Source organism: Trachypithecus francoisi, unplaced genomic scaffold (genome assembly GCF_009764315.1).
Source record: "Trachypithecus francoisi isolate TF-2019V2 unplaced genomic scaffold, Tfra_2.0 Lachesis_group15, whole genome shotgun sequence".
Classification (NCBI taxonomy): domain Eukaryota; kingdom Metazoa; phylum Chordata; class Mammalia; order Primates; family Cercopithecidae; genus Trachypithecus; species Trachypithecus francoisi.
Window position 1 is genome coordinate 48,809,641 of NW_022681460.1, and position 21,176 is coordinate 48,830,816.

Here is a 21,176-nt window from a genome sequence, read left to right on the forward strand (position 1 = left end):
ATAAAAATGCTTAGGTGGAATTATTTCTCCAGTTCTTCATTATCTTACAAAGGCTCCTGCATCATTTGTTAGTCTAATTTACAGGGCCCTGGCTAATGAACCTAAGAAGGATGGAAGGATAAGATATTTTGTCTCCTCTACAGAGGTGTGGGCATAGCACTTTTTAAAAAAAAACTGATAGTGGTGTAAGATAAAAACCTTTACACCATGGCTCTAATAATTTAAAATACAGCTTTAAAAATTTTAAATAAAAATTAAAAAATGAACAATGATTTTTTTCAGAAGTTGGAGGTGGATAAAGAAGTTTTATTTTAAAAAGTTGGGTTTTGTAGATTCATATATGACTGAACTGTAATCATAAATAGTCTTTCTGCCAAGCATTCTTTTTTTCCGGTCCACATACTTGGCAAGACCATCTATTCAAAGGAGGCTTTACTGGCTGTTTCTAGCACCTACCTTAAAGCTCTGAATTACATAGATTCTTCCCAGAGCCTAGAATATTTAGTCATTAACAATTTTAAAATAACACTTTAAGGATACCTCTTATGAAATTTCATAAATTTTGATTATTGAGAGAACATTTAAATGTGAAAATGTGCAAATATAGATAAAACTAGAGAGACTAGTACAATGCCACATATCCATTACCCAGATAACAGTTATCAAGATTTTGCCACGTTTGCTTTATCTATCCATTGTTTTTGAGGTTATCTATTCTAGCAACTGAGTTTTCAAAATACAGGTTTTTAAAGGCATTGTTCCTAGAAGTAGCATCAATAGTTTTTCATAACCTTATTGTTCTTACTAAATTTTTAAAAATAAGTTGTACGTTCACATGGCTGAAAAATCAAAACTATGTAACATACTGTTCCCACACCTACTTCCATCCATTCTGATCTCCCTATCTGCCCACAATAGGCAATCGTTTAGTTTCTTATATATCTTTCTGAGTGTTTCTGTATATAAATATATTACATAATTATTACAATTATATAAATAAGTATTACATATATTCTGATTATCCCCTTCCTTTCTCACACAAAAGCAGCATATGTGATGTTTGGCATGCAGCTTCCTGTACTTAACAATGTATTGTGGAGCTCTTCCCATATAAATACACAGAAGGATTTTACATCTCAATGTACCATTGTTTATTCATTCAGCCCTTGTAGGTGGACACGTAGGTTATTTCCATTCTTTTGCTATTATAAAAATCAATCCAGGTATACACATCATTTCCTATTATGTGTATAAGATGCGCTTATATCTGTAGGATAATTTCCCAGGAAAGGGATTGCTAAGTCATAGAGTATATTTTAAATTCTGAGAGATTTCGATTTCACCAAATTTTCCTCTCTAAATGTTGTGCCCCCTTGGTACTCCCACCAGCAATGTATCCAAGTATGGGTTTACCTAGAGCCTCACCAAAAAATTATTTTAAAACTTTAAATCTGTATTTTAACGCAGTGTGTCGTCAAACTTTAGGATTTTTGCCAGTTCAACAGGCAAACACAAATTTGTCACAATTTTTATGAGTTATTATTATTTTTCTTGAGAGGGAGTCTTGCTCTGTCGCCGGGCTGGAATGCAGTGGCGCAATCTCGGCTCACTGCAATCTTTGCCTCCCCGGTTCAAGCGATTTTCCCGCCTCAGCCCCCGGAGTAGCTGGGATTACAGAAGCCCGCCACCACGCCCGGCTAATGTTTGTATTTTTAGTAGAGATGGGGTTTCACCATGTTGGCCCGCTGGTATCAAACTCCTGACCTCAGGTTATCCACCCACCTTGGTCTCCCAAAGTGCTGGGATTACAGGAGTGAGCCACCGCACGCAGCCAACAATTTTTATGAATGTTAAACTTCCTGTTCATTTTTCATTTTCCTCTTCTGTACACAAGGGAGTGCTCAATAGATATCATATAATTTGGGTGACAGTGCTTGCTTTATTAACTTTTAATGTTGAAAATAATTTATATTTGTGATAGGTATGTAGCAGTCTAAAACAACCTTTCGTGACTGATTTCTTTTACTATGATAAATGCGAAAAATCTGTGCCATGTGCAGCAAGTCAGTTCTCTGCAGAATGATACTAATTTTTCAGTGAAGAAGCAAAATCATCCACTTCTAACAACGATTCTTGTTATGGGTTGAACTGCGTCCCTCCAAAAAGATGTCGAAGCCCTACCCCCCAGTCTCTGTAAATGTGGACTGACTTAAAAATAGGGTCCTTGTAGTTAATCAAGTTAAGATGAGATCATTAGGGTGGGTCCTAATCTGACTGGCGCCTGAAAAGGAAAAATTGGGGCATGGGGACAGATAAGTAGAGAGGGAAGACAATGTGATGACACAAGCAGCAGCCATTTACAAGCTAAGGAATGCCCGAGTCTACCAGAAGCCAGGAGAGAGGCATGGCACAGATTCTTATCACAGTCCAGAATCGACACGGAAGCCTTCAGATCTGTGAGACGTTAATTTTGTTGTTTCAGCTACCCTAGAAAGCAAATACAATGCTATTCACCGTGTTGCCCAGGCTGGTGTGGAACTTCTGTGCTCAAGCGATCTGCCCATCTCGGTCTCCTTAAGTGCTGGGATTACAGGCGTGCGCCACTGCACCTGGCCAACCTTTTTAAATCTCTCTTTTCCTTTCTTCCATTTTAGGACGGGATCGCACTGTTGCCCAGGCTGAAGTGCAGTGGCGCAATCTTGGCTCACTGCAACCTTCGCCCCCGTGCTGGAGCGATCCTCCCACCTCAGCCTCCCCAATAGCTGGGACTACAGGCGCGCGGACCACGCCCAGCGAATATTTTGTAGCGAGCCAGGTCGCCATTTTCCGCAGGCTGGTCTTGAACTCCTGGGCTCAAGCGATTCGCCACGTCAGCCTCTGAGGAAGGTGCTGGGATTACGAGCATGAGCCACCGCCGCCAGGTCAGTTTATTTTTAAACTCTCTCTTTCTTTCTTTCTTTCTTTTTTTTGAGATAGGATCTCACTCTGTCGCCCAGGCTGGAGTTCAGAGGCGCGATCTTAGCTTTCTGAAACCTCTGCCTACGGGTCGGTCGGGCGGGCGGGCGACCTCAGCCTCCCCAATAGCCACAACCGCGGGCGCGCGCCACCACGCCCAGCTAGTATTTTGTAGAGAAGCGGTGACCATTTTGCCCAGGCTGGGGTGCAGGGCCACAGTGTCTGCTCGCTGCAGCCTCCGCTTCCCGGCTGTCTCCTGAGTACCAGCAGCAGGGACTACAGGCGCCCGCCACCAAGCCTGCCTGATTTGTTGTAGAGACGGTTTCACCATGCTGGTCAGTCTGGTCCCCAACTCTTGGGCTCGAGTGATCCGCCCGCCTCGGCCTCCCAAAGTGCTGGGATTACAGGCGTGAGCCACCGCGCCAGGCCAACTCTATTTTTCAAATTGTTTTAATGTAGTATAATAAATATATAAGCCTAGTTTTTCAACATTATAACACTCAATACTTGTAATTCATAAGTAAAATGACATGATGCCTGGGATTTGCTTCCATATACTCCAGTCATAAAAAAATAGAGGGCAAAAGAAATATGAATCACTGCATTTTATGTTTTCTAAAGGTCTTGCTAAGTATTTCCTTGAAACTATAATCAGGGTGTGTTCAGACACTACCATATTCTAGGAACCGTTGTAGGCATTGGAGATATTAAGAGTAAGAGCCTGTTCTCTTTGGGAATAATTATTAGATATATGCTAAAAGGAAAGCAGGCCGAGCACAGTGGTTCACGCCTGTAATCCCAGTGATCTGGGAGGCCAAAGCCACAAGCATATCTTGCCACCAGAAGTTTGAGAATAGCCTGGGTAACAGAGCAAGAACCTGTCTCTACAAAAAAAAAAAAAAAAAAGGCATAAAAAAACCCAAAAAACTTAGGCACTTGTAGTCCCCGCCACTCAGGAGGTTGAAGATGGATTCTCACTTGTGCCCAGGAGGGTCGAAGCTGCAGTGAGCTAGGAAGGTGTTACTGTACACCAAGAGTGAGACCGCGTCTCTAAAAAAGGGGAGGTTGGAAATAAAGTAAAATAAATTATCACCATGGTCCCAGGTAGAAGGATTCACTTTTAGAAAGAAATTGCCAAGTTTCACTTTTAGAAGGAAATTGCCCCGGTCAGGCATGGTGGCTCACACTTGTAATCCCAGCACTTTGAAGGGCCAGATGGGCAGACTGCTTGAGGCCAGAAGTTTCAGACCAGCGTGGGCAACATGGCGAAACTCCGTCTCTACTAAAAATACAAAAATTAGCTGGGCGTGGTAGCGCAGGCCTGTAATTCCAGCTACTTAGGAGACTTAGGCATGAGAATCCCTTGAACCCAGAAGGTGGAAGCTGTAGTGAGCCAAGATTGCACTACTGCACTTAAGCCTGGGGGACATAGTGAGACCCTGCCTAAAGAAAAAAAAAAAAAACACGCGAAAAGAAAAAGAAATTGCCAAGAGCCATACATAAACGATAAATTCCTTTGTTCTTATGGCTTTTCATTCATTTCTAATCATGCTAACATACTCCTTAATAAATGCTTAGCCCATCAATGTTCATCATCACCCCTTTCAGGTACCTTATATAAAATAATACATTAAATATTATAATGTCCCATTTTCTTACTTGTGTCACAGCAGCATGACGGCATGATGATAACTAGTTTGAAATCGAAAAGAAGGATGACCTCTTCAGTGCTGGGATACTAACCCTGGGTGGTGTTTTAATTTTTTATTTTCTGTTTACAATTTTTCTCAGGACTTTAAATAGGTACTGCATAAATATGCATCACACTTAAATGCTGAAAGGCTTACAAAATACCTAAAAACATAGCTATTAAAAAGAGCTCATTCTATAAGTGCATTTGTAAGCTCTACTCATAAGTAAAAACCTACTATAATGCTTTAAAGTCAAAGCATATCACATTTCAGATGGTGATAATTGCTGTTTTTCATTTCCAGTAATCTATGTCCACATCTTTTTCCTCTAAATTATATTTGGAATCATAGTGTAAATTGATACAATGATTATAACTAAGAATTGTATCTGAAAGAATCCTCTGTACTACTTAGCAAAGTAATGTAAGAGATACTTTACATACTTGCCAGTGAAAAAGCATCTTTAAAGTAAGTGGTATTCACTCCACTAACCCAATGGAAAGTTGAGCAGCCATCCAGGGAATTTGCTGAAGGTGGTAGCCCATGTGGAAAATTCTTAGGAGGGGTCACAACAGGATTTTGCTTCTGATCAGTCTGTCTGCATTGATCTCACTCCCAGGCCAGAGATGCTTTTTTCTAGACTGTGGTTACCCTTGATAGATAAATTGGTTTCTTAATCCTAATCCAGAAATTGGAAGGGAGAAATGCATCATCACACAGCAACGGTTTGCAGATTTGCCTTTTAGTTATACAACAGTAGCCAGTGAACTGGCCTTTATTAGTTATTTTCAAATGAAACTGTTTTCATTTGAAAAGTTTTCCACTTTTGTTTTTATGTCCTATATTTTAAATTTTTGAACACATTTTTAGTTTGCTGAAATATTTAATCCCTTTAATCAGTTCCACAGAACAGTCCAGATTACAAGGCTATATTCGATTTTTGTAGCTGGTCAGATAATGATTGACTAGTACTGTTTAGTTCTGAAAGTCTGATGAGAAACTAACCAAAGTATAAAAAAGAACTATAAAATTATCAGGTGGAAAATTACAGGAGAGAAAGCAGTGATATTTTGTTAACATATACCAAAATACCAACACTGTGTGTATATCACAGTATTTTGGGCCCCAGATCTTGTGGCTCTTTGAGTGATGATTATTAAGTTTGTATCATCCAATTTGATGTTGAGTATCTTATTGTTTAGGAATAGGAACAGCTGACAGTAGGTTCCCCAAACTTCTGGCATTGTCTACGATGCTCACTGAATTCTAAAATACATGACTATTATTACCTTGAATTGTGCTGTTCGGTATGATGTCCAGGGCATCTGTAGTAAAAGAAAAGACCTGGGCTTCAGATATGGTTTTGTTACCTTCTTACATTTTTACCGCACCAAGGTGTCAGGTTGGGGAGCAAGTAGTAGCATCGTCCCGCCTCCCTCCAGTCACACCCCAGGGAGGGCCATGTGAGCTTCCCTCCCGGACCGACGCTGCGCGCGGAGAGCCGGGAGTCACAGGCCCAGGCACTCGCAGCCTCCACCAGAACAAACGGCGGCAGCGGCCGTGCGCGCCCGAGCCTGCGCGGGAACGCGCCTCGGGGGCTCGGGGACGCCCGCGGTAAAGCTCCAGCGCGGCCGCGCGCGCCCGCCTGGCCCTGGAATGAATGGAAGGTTCAATCTCGCGCGCTCGGCGCCGGCAGCCAATGACGCGGCCGGGAACGGCGGCGGGCAGGTGTGCGCGTGCCGCCGGCTGACGCAGGGCTCCAGTCGAACCGCCTGGTGCCGCCGCCGCGCCCCGCGCTCCCCAACCCGGCTCAGCCCCCTCCTCCCCGCGCCCCGCCACTCGCCGGGCTGCGGCGGCGGAGCGGTGGCGACAGCAGATTCTCCGCCCGGTGGCCGCGCGCGGCCCGGCTGTTCCGCGTCCCCTTGCCGGCTCACAATGTGCTGACCCTCCCGGCCACGCCGCACGCCTCACAGGTCTCTCGACCTCCGCGCTCCCTCAGGAAGTGACAGACTCCAGGCCCCTTCCTCCGCCCAGTCCTCCGGGACTGAACGCCACACACGTCCTCACACCCTCTCCCCCTTTCACACCCAGGCTAGCGACGCGACCATGAGGCCCCGGAGGTAAGCAGCCGGCCCCGCGGCCGCGCGAGTGCGAGCGTGGCCGGGTGTGCGTGCGGGTGCGGACGCCGCTCGCGGTCCCGAGTCTGGCACGTGAGCAACGTCGAGGGGAGCTCCGTGCTGAGGAGCAGGAAGAAAAGAGGAGGCGCGAGCGCCTGGGAGGGGCGAGGACTGGGCACCGCGGGGAAGTGACAGGTCTCGCAACAAGTTGCGGTTCGGGAGCCGGCGCGCAGCGTCTTTCCTTTGCTGGCCCTGATTTATTGCCCCGGTGCTGCCACTAAGACGCGGGCAGTCGATGTACTTCCGGGTTCACACCTTTCTCTCCCCGCTCCGTGCTGCTGGGTCGGCGCCCGGTATGGGCACCGCGCTGCCAGAGCGGCCGCCCGGGCTCGCCGCTGCGCTTGCTGCCGGGCGGCCAAAGCCGGCTAGGAGCGGGAGAGCGGGGCGGGGCAGGGCGGGGGCGCAGGCCATTCGGGCGCGAGGGTGCGGCGCAGGCTGGGGTCCCGGCGGCTTGTCCTCGCGGCCGGTGCGGGCTCCTCTGGGACGCACGGGGCCGCGCCGCCAGGGGGCGTGCGCACCTCCCTTTCGCGCTCCGCAAACCGAGCTGCTTTGTACCGGGCAGGCGTCGGGGATCGTTTTTGCTTCGGTATCGGTGATGTAAATTCATGAATTAAAATTAAGGATTTTGAAAAGAACGGGGAACAACGCACTTGGATTTAGGTTGTTTTTGAAAAGGAAAAACCAAAGAAGAAATGATACGTTTGCAGGAGCATTAACTGACTACTGACTGGAACATTGGATGCGGGGCTTTATGAGGATTTGTACTCCAAAAACTTTTTTTAAAAATTGCACGTTGGTAAATATTGAGTGTTTTTGGGTAAAATCTAACAGTATGTATTTAGTGCCCTTATTGCGGAAATTTCTTAAATGTAAGTAATAGTAAGTCCGCCATTTTGAATTGTTTCATGTAACACAGAATGAAATCTTAGGTGCCTGTGTTTCCTTGAGTTCCCTTCAGTTCTTTGTGGATTTGTTTTCATCATAGGTTTTTAAGGTTGCCAAGTATTACTGTTCATGGACCTAAATTCTCCACTGAAGATTTTTATACCTATTATTGTTAATGCAAGGGAAAAATAAATTATGCTCCTATTCTATTGTAGTTTTTTATTTCTCGATCACAAGTGCTATGGAAGTGAAAATTACACCTGACAACTAGTGTTAGAATGAATTTAAAACGTTTTACAACATTGCTGGAAAAAATACGACGTAAAGTGATTTTTGCTCTAATCAAGAAAATCTTAATGTTTCATTTTTTGGGTGCTAGTTATTACCATATTTACTTAGATGATAATGCAAAAGTGCTTTTTTAAAAAGCACATTTTTACGTCCAACAATAAGTACAAAACATCGCAGTTTTATGAAAGCTTTCAGGGAAATTTTAAAAGTTAAGGGTGAATTCTTGGAAATATATGCCAATTCGTATGATTTTAAAAATATAAAATTTGCTATGAAATTTATGCCATTTTTTTCTTCTGTTGTGAATTTGCATAGATTTTATAGAGTCATATGATAAATTAACAAAAGTGAATATAATAATCAGTATTCCATTTTCAATAATAATTACACCCTTGTCCATCTTAGGGAAAGTTCTTGCTTCCCAAATTATTTATCTTTGCAGTGTGCCTAATTTCCTACAGAGCTTTAGAAATGAAACTGACACAAGGCCTCTTCTAGCACTTAGTGGGAAGGAGCTATACTACCAATAAATAAAAAAGTTTTATTTGACTTTTCCATCTTACAAGTAGGATCAGCTAATCTTTGCTTGACAATATAGGATCATAAAAATTTAAGGAATTGGATCGGGTTGTAATGCATATTGGTTCTTGGTAACTTTATAGCTGCTTCTCAATTAATAGATCTGGAACCAAATGATTCAATAATTATATTCTCATTAATCCTTGTCAGACTGTATGGTGTCTTATTATATATATTCTCTGCTAGACTTCTTTCAGAAACAATAAAAAGTTTGTTGTGAAATTAGTCAGGATTTAAATTAAAAAATCGCTAGGTTGTGAGGCGAGATATGAGATATGTCAGTCATGCTTTGTAAGGGAAGCAAATCGAGATTTAAAATAGTAATGCTCAAAGTCAGTCTTCAGAATAATTTTTAAGTGTGTTGCACATGTAAATCCCAAAATACAGTGAATTTAAGTTTGGCTTTTTTTTTTTTCCGGTTTACTCTGAAGAAAGAGAAGACTAAACAGATCTTAACTGCCTAAAAGTTTGACAATGCTTGATATCTCATCTGGTAACATTATTAGGGATTTGTGACACACTGCTGTCATAATTTACAAATCATAATTAAAGGAAAAAAGTTATTAAATAAAACATGTATGAATAACAGTCTTCAGGTGTGAGACTGATGTCTCTTTAAAAATAATTGAAGCGCTAGGCACAGCTACTAAATTTGGGGACTATATTAGCAAGTTCAGGTCAGGAAATGATCTATAAACATCTTAATCCAAAGTTGAATTAATTTAAAAAATGAAACATGAGCATACAGAGATGAATCAATTTAGAAGTAATTAAATTATTGATTATGAAAGTGGCGTTAAAAATTTTTGGACAACTAAAGAGTTTTCTTATTAAGTATTTTTTAATAGAATTTAATTTTCTTTTAAAATTCTCAAATACTCAGTTTTCTTGTTTAAATGCTTTTGAACCTGTATCTTATTTTCTTGCATTTTAAAGGGACTATATTTTTTTTACAAATAGCTACTGTTTTTGATGAACCATAAAGTAAGGAATTTCTAGCTTGCCAAGAACAATGGAAATTCTTTACGTTCAAATACTTAAGGTTGATTTATATGAATAGGTCTTGAAATATATGAAATACAGAATCTTATTGTTTTGAGGAACTTTGCCCACCATGTACTTGTATACATGTACATTATTGTGTTGGATTTCTCTGACACGATGATGCTCGACAAAGTCGCTGGCCACAGTGCTGAATCAAGACAGCCATATTGGTCCCTGCTAAATCTGACTGAAAACTGTACAGTACACAGAAATTATGTAGGGATTAAGTAGCATCGTGATTATAGGAAATATATGCATATATATTTCATAAATACTTTTATTTTTTTGCTTTTCACCTAGTTGAATTGGAATCATCAGAAATTGTGATAGAGAAATGTTATCCCTAAAGTATATTAATTTACTGTGTAACATTGATTTTGAATAATGTCAGTAAAATCAATAGAATCAATGCTAGAGGTTTTCTCTTTCTTTGAAAGCTGCCACTTGGAGATGATGCCAAGATTCTTAAAACCCGTTTAAGCAACTAGTTATTTAACTCAAAAACTGTACAGTTTTAATTGACACTACCCGTAAGGTAGAGTATGAACTTGATATTTGCAGTTTTTGATTTAGGTTCATATTCTGGCACTATCAAAACCAACATCAAAATATGTGATATCAAACTTAAATTAGAAATCATTCATGAAAAAAATTCCACTTAAAAACATTAAATAATTTTTAAAATAAGAATATAAATTTTGAAATTATAGTGATATTGACCTGTTATTTGGGGGAAATTTTCCATTGTTTGAAACAGGACAAACACCAGGCTTTCACTGCTTACAATATTACTGTGCTCTACGTTATATGAAATGAGTACTAGTATGAAACCATTGTAGAAATTACCTGAAAAGGAATGTTGTAATACATTTAATATATCAGTAAGAAGTACTATTTTAAGCATAGAACATTGACATGATTCTTCTAAAAATAGAATGGATTGATATGCAGGATCATCAAATTAAGGGTCAAAGGTGACAAATCAGGACAAAGGGCATGCAGCTCATTTTCAAGCAATCAGTTTCTAGTTTTTTCTTAGCAGAACAAAAGCTTAATTATATGGAGAAAAAGACTTGATGTTGAATGGCCAGTTCTAATGGTGGAAAAACATGTTTACAATTTTCTAGATATTTTCAAATCAGTATTTTACAGAGTTGTTTGGAAAGGCAAGAGCTGAAATGCTACTTTTATGTTTTTCAGACATTTTTCTTTGCATCAGTTGTTCAGACTTTACAAAAACATTTTAACTAAAATATTCTAGACTGTATAGGTTAAAAATAGATATTTTGTGTATTTAACATTTTAGAAAAAATCTGTAAATTATGTTTTATCTTTTATATTAGTCTGTTATAATCTCCTCTGTTAGTTAAAATCCTTTTTTATATGATACTACATTTATTACATCAGTAGGTCACCCAGTGTTGTAAGGATGAGTACTTGTAAAGTGTCTCTTTATCTTTATTAAAATGTTTATTGAAAATATTAAGAATACACTAAAAGTTCTCATTTAGTTGTTAATCTCTGGTGATGATATAAATTTTGAACCATTAATAATGTTGTATATTAAAACTTAAAATGTATGTCAATAAAATTTTCTTATTGTAATTAAAAGAAGTGTTCAGTTTTACCTAGAATCATTTTTGTTTACTATATCAAAAAGCCATTTTAAAGTTTTGTCTTAAAGTTATGATGGGCCTTCAAAGTATATGTGATTACCTTTTTTAAGGCAGGAATTTTGCCATTATTTTGATCTTTTTGATCTGAAACCACTATAGCTTTCTTTTACTTTTCTTTAATGTGATCTAATAATGACTGGGCTGTGAGCTTGATTACATAAAGCTATTATTTCATATTGGGAAATACAAACACATTAGCAAAACTAACTGTGCTGTGGCTCAACTGTATTGTAGCTTACAGTTAAGCTAAAGAATTGTGTTTACCAGCTGCTATCTGTGCCATAATATTGTCTTTAAACAATTTTGAAAATATGCCAGTTGTCTCAAATTATTATTCATTTGTTTTTATTTTCCAAAATAATTCTTTTTATTACAGTATTTGAAGAGAATGATAGAGCTGTCCATATCTTATATGAAACCAATAAAATTTATAATTGTAATATGGTTGAGAAAATTAAGTTTATCTCCATGATTCAGCAGTGCCAAAATACTACTCTCCAATTTAAGGTTGAGTGTTTCCTATGATATATTATAAATTAAATCATATACTCTATAAATACAAGAAATAATGCAACTTTGAGATTTTTTTCCTAATATAAAATTTTCTCTTCTCTTGGTAATGTTAAAAATATTTAACCGAATGTGAAGCTTGTTTTCAAACTCCAATAGCCTAATATTTTTAAACTGTACAAAGTCATGTGTAACTATTTCTCTTACTTTTAAGTAGATTATTTTGTTTAGATTTTCTGTTCCTGCGTATGATTGAGGGTACATTAGCAACATTTCCAGCTACATCTATGATTGTAGTAGGATGTTCAGTTAAATTGCAAAATAATTTATCCTGATTTTACTGAGGCAGCATTTGAATTTAGTCTGTTGACTAATTGCGAATAATTACAGTAAGGTTTTTAATAGATATTAAATGTTTGTTTAAAGGACAATGTAAGGAAACAACTTTCATAAAGCACTGGCATTCACTTCAGTGTCGAACTTTCATGTTTAATATTTTATCTGATGTGTATGTTATATTTTAAGTTATAGTCAATTTAAATCAGTATTGTACTTTGGGTTTTACTCTGGTGTTAGTGTAATATTAATATGTTTGCTATATGATTTTAAGTAGTGTTATTTTAAAACATTTTCTCTTGCTAGGAAAGAAAAATCTATGTTGCCTTCCAAAGAATGTAGTTTAGTGATAGTTGAGACATACTGTAGATTAATTTTTCTTTGAACCATAAAGTGAATATTTATTATAGTAAGTTATAATCTAATTTACACTTATGTTATTTTAGAAAATACTGACCATAACAGAAACTAAAAATTATCTTAAGTATTTTTTAATATGTTGAAAAATTCTGGGGATGAGAATAAGTAATGAAATAATTTTTCTTATTATGGTGAATACTACTCCTGATTGTTAAATCATTTTTGCAACTTTAACTTTTGCATTTGTTAGTATTAGAAGTAAAAGTTAGCGTGATGTGAATTGAAATAAAATTGTGAGTAATGTGAAATGTAGTAGTATTTTATTTTTATTCATCACTTCATTTCTCTGAACTTAACAGCTTGGCAATTTTTATTTTTATTTTTTGAGACAGAGTCTCATGTGTCACCCAGGCTGGAGTGGAGTGGCAGGATCTTGGCTCACTGCAACCCCTGTCTCCCGGGTTCAGGCAGTTCTCCTGCTTCAGCCTCCTGAGTAGCTAGGATTACAGGCATGCATGACCATGCCTGGCTAATTCATGTATTTTTAGTACAGATGGGCTTCACCATGTTGGCCAGGCTGGTCTCGAACTCTGGACCTCAGGTGATCTACCTGCCTTGGCCTCCCAAAGTGCTAGGATTACAGGCATGAGCCACTGCACCAACTGGCAATTTTTGAGTGAATTACAATATATAATTCATAATAGCAATCAGTTTCCTTTACATTTAGTTACAACAGTGGATTTTAATAATGAACAGTGTATAATTGTGAAGAATATTGTTATATATTTTATTAGGAAGAAGTGTGAAATCTAAGAATGTTTGTGATGGATACTCCTTATAAGTTAGGCACTCCTATAGCAGTAAGTCATATATTTAAAATAAAATAATTGGAATTATTTTGTATATATGTATTTTATATTTATAATATATGTATTTTATATTTATAAGTGATGAATTGCCTATCCAATTGTTTTTTATGAAAAGATAGTTTAACAAAACATTTTGTGTACAAGTCCATTTTTTTTTTGTAAAAGCCAACCTAGGAATAATCAACCCAGGTACAGGAATTCATTGTCATTGGTTCAAAAAATATAATGAACACAAAATAATGCCAGAATTATGATAACGAGCTAAATATACACAGTCTCTCTAATCACAGAGCATAGAGTTCAGTGGGGAGAGAGAACATTTTCATGGACTGTTAAACCATAGTACACTATTACATGGTAGAGACATTGTATTCAGTATGGAACAGTATGAAAAAGAGCTCTAAGTAGAGATCTAAATGATGAACGGAGATTATTCTAGTATAGGGGCAGAGAAGTGTATTTTGGGATTTCACAGGTTTAGGTTTTTGTTTTCTAAGAAAACATAATTAACTCTATTAAATAAAATATTTTACCAAAATTTATTAAATACAAGGCCGGGCACGGTGGCTCATGTCTGTAATCCCAGCACTTTGGGAGGCTGAGGTGGGTGGATCACAAGGTCAGGAGTTTGAGGCCAGCCTGGCCAACATAGTGAAATCCCGTCTCTACTAAAGATACAAAAATTAGCCAGGCGTGGTGGCATATGCCTGTAATCCCAGCTACTCGGGAGGCTGAGGCAGGAGAATCGCTTAAACCTGGGAGGCAAAGGTTGCAGGGAGCCAAGATCACATCATCGCACTCCAGCCTGGGCAACAGGAGCAAAACTCTGTCTAAAAAAAAAAAATTAAATATAAATACTCATGTATAAAATATGAGTGGCTGTTTTTGGAGTATTCATGCATTTGAAGAGTTATTTTAACTCCTGATATTTCATTTCAAAAAACAGTCACCTAGAATAAGAATATGAACATTTAAAATTATAAATATTTTACAGCTTATACCTGTCTCATTCCTATCATAGTTGTTCAGTCAATATTGGATGGATACATGATAATATTTCTATTTAAACTTAATTCTGTTTTTTCTACTCTTGTTTTTGAACGATTTTAAACCATTAATAGTGAAAAACAACTGTGAAATAATTTCCTGTTACTTTTCCTTTGAAGTGGGCATTACTGTTAAAACTAGTATAACCAAGGACATCATATGTAAGTTTGAATAGTGAAAAATCTGAATGTTATTATGAGTCAAATTGGCTTTTTTAAGAAAACCCCAAAAGCTAACAGTTAGAGCTCTTGAATTAAACAGCATTATTTAGCCAACTTTCTTGCATTATTTGATTTTGACTTTATTAAACCTACTATGTGTGGTGATTTGTCAAAATTATTTGCAAAGATTTTATTTATTTTTTTTTTACTAACCCTATCTATTGTATTTACACATCTTTAAAATATGTTGGCTTGAATTCTTCTCTAAATATAAGCAGGTAGCATTAAGAATAGGCTGTGGACTATTAGAACAGAAAGGCATAAGCTACAGTTGTGCTGAAATATTTATGTACAATAATTAAATATACTCAGACATAAGCCGTATGTGCAAAATAAAACTTAATACAGGATCAATGTAAAGGAAAGCTCTATTTCATTAAGTGTCTGTAAAGAATTTTTTTATAGTTAGAATCTGTCATTATCTTGTGTCTTTTGGTTGAAAACACAGGATAACTGAAGGATTTAATATACAGAAGTTCACGTGCCTTTTGTTCATATTCTTCCTCTATTCTCTTCAAATCTGACTCAGTGGGATTGTCATCCTTTGTAAAAAGAACCTTGGGTCAACATTCAGTAGAACTTTGCACTTGGAAAATTCTCCATTTCCTTTTGAGAAGAGAGATTGCAACTTAAAGAATTTTCACAGAATGGTTTTACTTTTTTTGTGTGAGTTGATATAGTAGGTATAGTGTGTAAAACTTAGTTAAGGAAAGACAACTCTTGGTGTAGCAGGTGAGTGCATGCATGTTCACATCAATCTGTTTTGCAAACCTTAATAACTGACCCAAGGATAAAAACAATAATTTAGTAGTCGCCAGGAGTTCCTCTTCCAATCACTATACTTCATTACTATGTGGCCTCTTTATCGCAAGTTTTATTGTGTTGTGGCATCTGCCAATGGATATATTAGAAACATCAGTATTTACTCATATTTAAAAAATGAGAACTGTTTGCTTTTTAAAAAATATTAATCCACTTAAAAATGAGTTAAAACGTGTATTAGATATTTTAAAATATACTTAATGATTAAATGTATTACCATTAATGTAATTTTTCAGTCACTTGACTGCAACAGCCCCAATATCAATTTTACAGTATCATCATTAGATTCTCATGATTTATCTTCTAAAATATATCTGAAAAAAGTCAAATAAGTTAGTTCTTCAAGAAACATGATATTCTAGGTTAAGTAGATTTTAACTGTGCTTGGAAAAAATACTAGTATTTTAAAATTACAGTGTAAAATTAAATATTAAAATTTAAACTGCATGGTTCATGAAATTGGGATCTTTTGACTGCATCTTAATGGTTTTAAATGTTTTAAATGTTCTTTAAATTAGTGTCCTCTACTAGATATAAAAGGCAAGTATATGCCAATTGGTTATCTAATTTTGCTAGGTGAGTCTTAAACTGTAAAAAAAGGTTTACAGGTCTCTTCACAGAGTCTAAACCTGGGCATTTTATTGCTTTCTAATGGCCATTAGGATGAAGAAGAGGCAATTAAATAGGCAATTAATGTAGTACTGACTTGAGCTCTCTGATTTTAGGTTCTTCAGAAGAGGATGAGGTCATTCAACCAGGTTTCATCAGCCCCAGGTTAGTCTTTTTTTTTTTTTTTTAAATATTTTGTTTAATTAATGTTTTAAAAGATCAAGATCACTAGAGGCATATGAGAACTTGACAGCCCTCAGGAATTCTCCATCCTTTCTACTTTGGCAAGATGGGTACCAAGTCCTCTTATACTCCATCCTGATCACTCCATCTAAAAAACTGGTATTCCCATAAGAATTATGTAGACAACCTCTTCTAACTAACCACTTTCCCCCACCCCCACTTTTAGCAGTATTGTATTTTGTGATATCTTTTGCTGTAACTCAAGCAACATAGATAATAGATATTTAAATGCTTATGAAGATGAATGAAAAGTATTCATGGCTTGGTCATTTTTGTAACTCCCAAAGTAAAATAGGCACTAACAAATATTTGCTGAATTAAATTAAAAATGGAGACATGGTGCTGTTTTAAAATAATTTATCATAGCAGAAATAGCACAATATAATATATTAGACATTTTGAGGAAATTTTTCTTATCCAGGAAGCTCTGTCTTGCTTTTCATGAACATATATCAGAATTTGCTCCTTGTTTTGATACTGCAAAACTGAGTCATTTAAACTTTAATATTTTAAACTCAGACTTTTGACATGCTTTCTTATATTATTAAAATTAACTTAAAAGTTATAGTACCATTTTTTAGTAACAATCTTATTTTGATAATAATTTATTACTCTGGCTTGACCAAAGTACCACTTTGAAGGCATGCATAGGAGCTGTGATATTGCAAAGTATATGAATATTAATAATAACTACAGGTAAAATGATGTTATTCTGTTATTAAACTTTTCAATATAGGATTGTGAGTAGCAAGAGGAAAGCAGTAAGGATCAAAAAGTTTAACGAGGAAACCATGATAGGATTTCCATTTGAGAAACTGCTTTTTTTTAGAGTGAATCTTGACATAGAGATGATACTCTAGTATCATGAAAAAGAAGATTCTCAAAAGTTGCTACAAATGTTTTAGTATACCAGCTAGTTTCCTCTTATTATTGTTTTCTTTTCATTTATTTATGTTTTTTTTTTTTTTCCCCATATTATCGACTGCGGTTGGGCCAGTTCAGAGACCTTTTTCTTTTCTGCTGGGAAATAATGTTAACACCAATGTGTTAAGTGACTGCAATAAAGTTTCATGTCTGTATTTCCTTGTGATTAAAAAGGATTGGAGGGGAAAGGTACCACTTTCACCAGAAGAATGGTTATTTCTAGAGATTACGTTTCAACTTAAGAGACTTTGAATATTCGCTGGTCCAGTTTCCTCACTTTACAGATGAAGAAACTGAGTCCCAGAGAAGTTTAGTGATTAGCCCAAAGCCACAGATTGGTAAATAGGACCAGAATTCTGGCCTCCATTTTCTAGCTGATGCTTTTTCTCCACAGATTTGCTTCTCACACATGCTGATTTGCTTCAGGCATCTTTAAAGCCTGAAGATTTCTTTTAACTTGTCTCATCTTTTACCCTGCCACTCTTCTTTCCTCTTTCATTTTTGATATACTTGCCCTCTCCCTCCAAATAAACCCAAAGGGTAAATATTGAAATAAATACTTGGGAGACGGTCCACATTCTTATTTCAGTTGATTACTTCTTTTGATGAAATAGAACTTAAAAGAATACTTTTATTAATTGCTTGAGAGAGGAAGAAAGAATAGTACATTAACATTATTTAGTGTTTGCTCCACAGACTCACGGTATTTATTGCAAAAAGGACCTTTAAATTAGGAAACATACATGTTCAAGTAGTACAGTTGAAAAATGCTTTCATTTTGCAGCTAAAACATGAAGCTTACTTTTGTGCCATTCTGGGCAAAGTAATGTAAAACTTAGTACTAAATGATTTTTCTAACCTGTTACTATTCTAATTAAAGTCATTTAAGAAAGTATTTGTTGAGCACAGTTTGGAAAATATTTTTCCTGCTTATTGGGAGAGAAGTATGTTAACGTAATAGGATTTTTGCTATTCCAAGTTTTTAAAAAGATACTTTCTACAGCTATTATGTATAATTTTTAAAAAGAGTTAAAAAATACTTTTTCTACAAAATGTCAGTCTTAAAATAATGCCCCTTTTCTGGATTTTGTTCTCAATGTTTTGCTGAAACATAACTGACCAAAGAGAAGGAAGCATTTGCAAATTTTGAAATGTAAAGGGTAATTTTGAAATATAAAGGCAAATTTTGAAATACAAAGGCAATTTGTCCGGGAAACTTAAAATTTATGCTAATCCGTTTCTGTATTTCCATAATTTTACTTTATTATTCTGGGGAAAGTGTGTTAAGGTATTTAAGGAAAGTCTCAATTTCCAACATTGGACCAATTGTGTGAAGCCAGAGCATTTTGCCTCCAGACAAGGAAATTAAATGAGAATAGAATTTCGCTTTTTGGAAACAAAAGCAAAGCGACCCAACTATATTCTGAAGTGCCTTTGCTGCAAGACCCACGCACCCAGTCGGGCGCGCCTTGCATTTGACTCCATGTCGTAGGAATGTCAAGAAAGTTACCGCCAAGTGGTTTACCGAAACGGGGTGGAAGGAATCAGGACAGTTTGCCCGACGGGCGGGTCGGCGGTTTTCAGGCAGGGGAGATCTTGCCAGGGGCAGAGAGTGATCCCGAAAATCGCCCCCAGCCGCGCGTCCAGCCCCTTCCCGCCGACGTTTTTTCTTGATCCTCCGAAGGCCCAGGGCGACGTTTGCCATCGCGGCTTCCTGAAAGGACGGCGCCGGGTTTGCTGGAAGACAGCTCAGTTTTAGGCATGGCCCGGTGGGGGTGGGGGTGGTCATTTTCTTGGGTTCGGATTCCCTCTCTTTGACTGCAGTTATCTTAGCTTTAGGAGATTCTGGCATCTCATAGGAAAAGGGATCAAATTATAAATGATACACGTCTGGAAATTCAGTAAAAATAGGTTGTGCATAGTGTTTTGCCATAGTGGTGAAGGCAGGGGTTTCTTTTGTTTGGTGTTCTTGGGGCAAGATGACAGATGTAAAAGTCCCTTAGTGAGAAATCACCAGCCTTCTTTGGATCTACACCGCCTAGGGAGAGGAGATGGTAAAGTGAGGAATAAAGGGAAAAGTGACTGGGGAGAGAAAGGTGAGAGGAAGCTGCAGAAGGTGGAGGGAAAGCTCAGATCTGCTGGCGCAGGGTCTGGGGTCTCAGGTCTGGGCCGCCTGGGGAGCGACCTGCCTGGAGAGGCGGGTTGCGATGGCAGCGCTGGGCTACAGACCCCGCCTTATTTGCGGGGAGGAGAGGACGGGTGGAGTCACTTGCCGCATTGCCACAGCCCCTCCTCCTAGTTTTAAGAAGAACCGAAGCATTGTTTCTGCTTTAACAGAAGTCACTCATTCCTTATAGTTGAAAACAACGACGGTGGGCTCTCGCACCTCTTTCGGCTCCTTGTACTGTTGGGGGAAAAAAGTCTGGGAAAACGTGTACCTTGTTTTTTAAATGGGGAAGATTGTGATAGCCAACAGGCTTTCCCCCCCAGTACATTGACGATTCTTTGTGGCTACTTGAACTCATTTTAAAGACATTTTGAAAGAACTATAAGTCAAGTTATAAAGTATTTGGCTTTTGCAGGAATAAAACACGCCTTTTGAGTCAAACACAGGTCTTTCAGGGACTAAAAACAAGTAGGAAATGAGAAAAAAATTAAAACCAGAAGACTTCAGGAAAGTGACAAATTGGAAAGCATTCTAGGAGACTCAGGACGACTTTATGTGAAGGAAGCACTCTAGGAGCTTTAAGAGCTTATGGGCAATTTATATTTTAAAAGGATCTTAGGCTCAAAAGTTTGGGGGGAAGGTGCAGAAAAGACAGTGCCATATTCTTTAATTGCTGAGTGATTATTTTGTGTTTCTCAATGTGTCTCCTTCTTTTACTTCTCTCCCTTTCCAACTTCTTTGCTTTCTTATTCCTTTTCCCCTCTACCCTTCCCTCGCCTCTTCTCTTCCCCTTTCTTAAACCCTCCCCCAAGGTATGTAAATGCATTTGTCTTAAATTCTTCATGAACGAATTTTAGAGGATATTTCAGGGTTCCCAGTTGGAAAAAGCCTTCTACACAACTTGAAAGGCTGATGTCCCTCTCAGGAAATGAATGAGTCGATAACCTCTGACACCAGTGACCACTCCAGTGAACCTTACCTTAATTCCACTAATACTGGAGGCCCCCAATCAGGCAAGACTGTGAATCTCATAACTCTGCTGTACAGTGTAGTTCAGTTGTGGTATCCCACACTTTGCATCCACATTCAAAATAAATTTGAATTTCATCAAATTTAACAATAAACAGATTCTGGATCTACCTACATGTTATGATTTTGGTTTTATAATGACTAAACTGTTTTCTAATTAAAAGCAAACTTAAGTGAATATTTTACAAAGCTAAACTATACTGGCCTGTGAATTTTGTGATCATTACTTTTATGTAAATAATAGCACTTCACCTCAATTTACATGAATACTTTCTGAGATTTTTTCCTCTGATACCGGACGTTGATTTTTTAAAGTGATTATTAAAATATGAAAAACATATAAATTACTTTCTCGATTTCATATTATGTCACAAACTTAGCCTGTAATGCTATCATTGAGATTACTTTCTTGTCAGTGTAATCAGTATAATAGAGGTAATTTCTACCATCAAAATAATGCCTAGTAAATGTTTTGTTAGTAAATAATTTTTTCATAGCCTTGCGCTTTTGTTGAACTTTCAAAGTCATTGGATTTTTGCACCTTTTCTTTTCTCCCTAACAGCTGGCACATGATTATTCCTCCCAAAATAAATAAAATGAGAAAGTAGCCCTTTTTCCTAAAGAGAAATAACAAAAGGAGTAACATACAAAAAAAAAAATCTTTCCAAATTGATTAGTTTTGATTAAACCTTTTATCACAAACAGCTGAAAATAACTTCTATTTTTTATACATCCATTTTC

The 21,176-nt window shown here is 37.5% G+C and overlaps 1 protein-coding gene and 1 long non-coding RNA gene across 3 annotated transcripts in view; one reads left to right on the forward strand and one right to left on the reverse strand.

Annotated features, from left to right (window-relative positions):
• Window positions 1-1,780: 1,780 nt before the first annotated feature.
• LOC117097140 lies at window positions 1,781-6,861 on the reverse strand. 2 transcript variants are annotated; one of them, XR_004442827.1, is made up of 4 exons: window positions 6,734-6,861; window positions 5,936-5,971; window positions 5,139-5,325; window positions 1,781-2,487 (listed from the first exon to the last, which is right to left on the reverse strand). It is a non-coding gene; the product is annotated as an uncharacterized LOC117097140 (long non-coding RNA). The 2 variants fall into 2 exon arrangements; XR_004442826.1 differs by lacking the exon at window positions 6,734-6,861 and having other exon boundaries at window positions 5,936-6,112.
• A 9,333-nt stretch (window positions 6,862-16,194) lies between these two features.
• The window catches only part of LIN28B (lin-28 homolog B), a 126,646-nt gene continuing 121,664 nt past the window's right edge, over window positions 16,195-21,176 (forward strand). Inside the window, exon 1 of the mRNA XM_033234720.1 lies at window positions 16,195-16,237. Coding sequence (XP_033090611.1) covers window positions 16,204-16,237 — 34 coding nt within the window. The 5' untranslated portion in view covers window positions 16,195-16,203. The remainder of the gene's footprint in view (window positions 16,238-21,176) is intronic.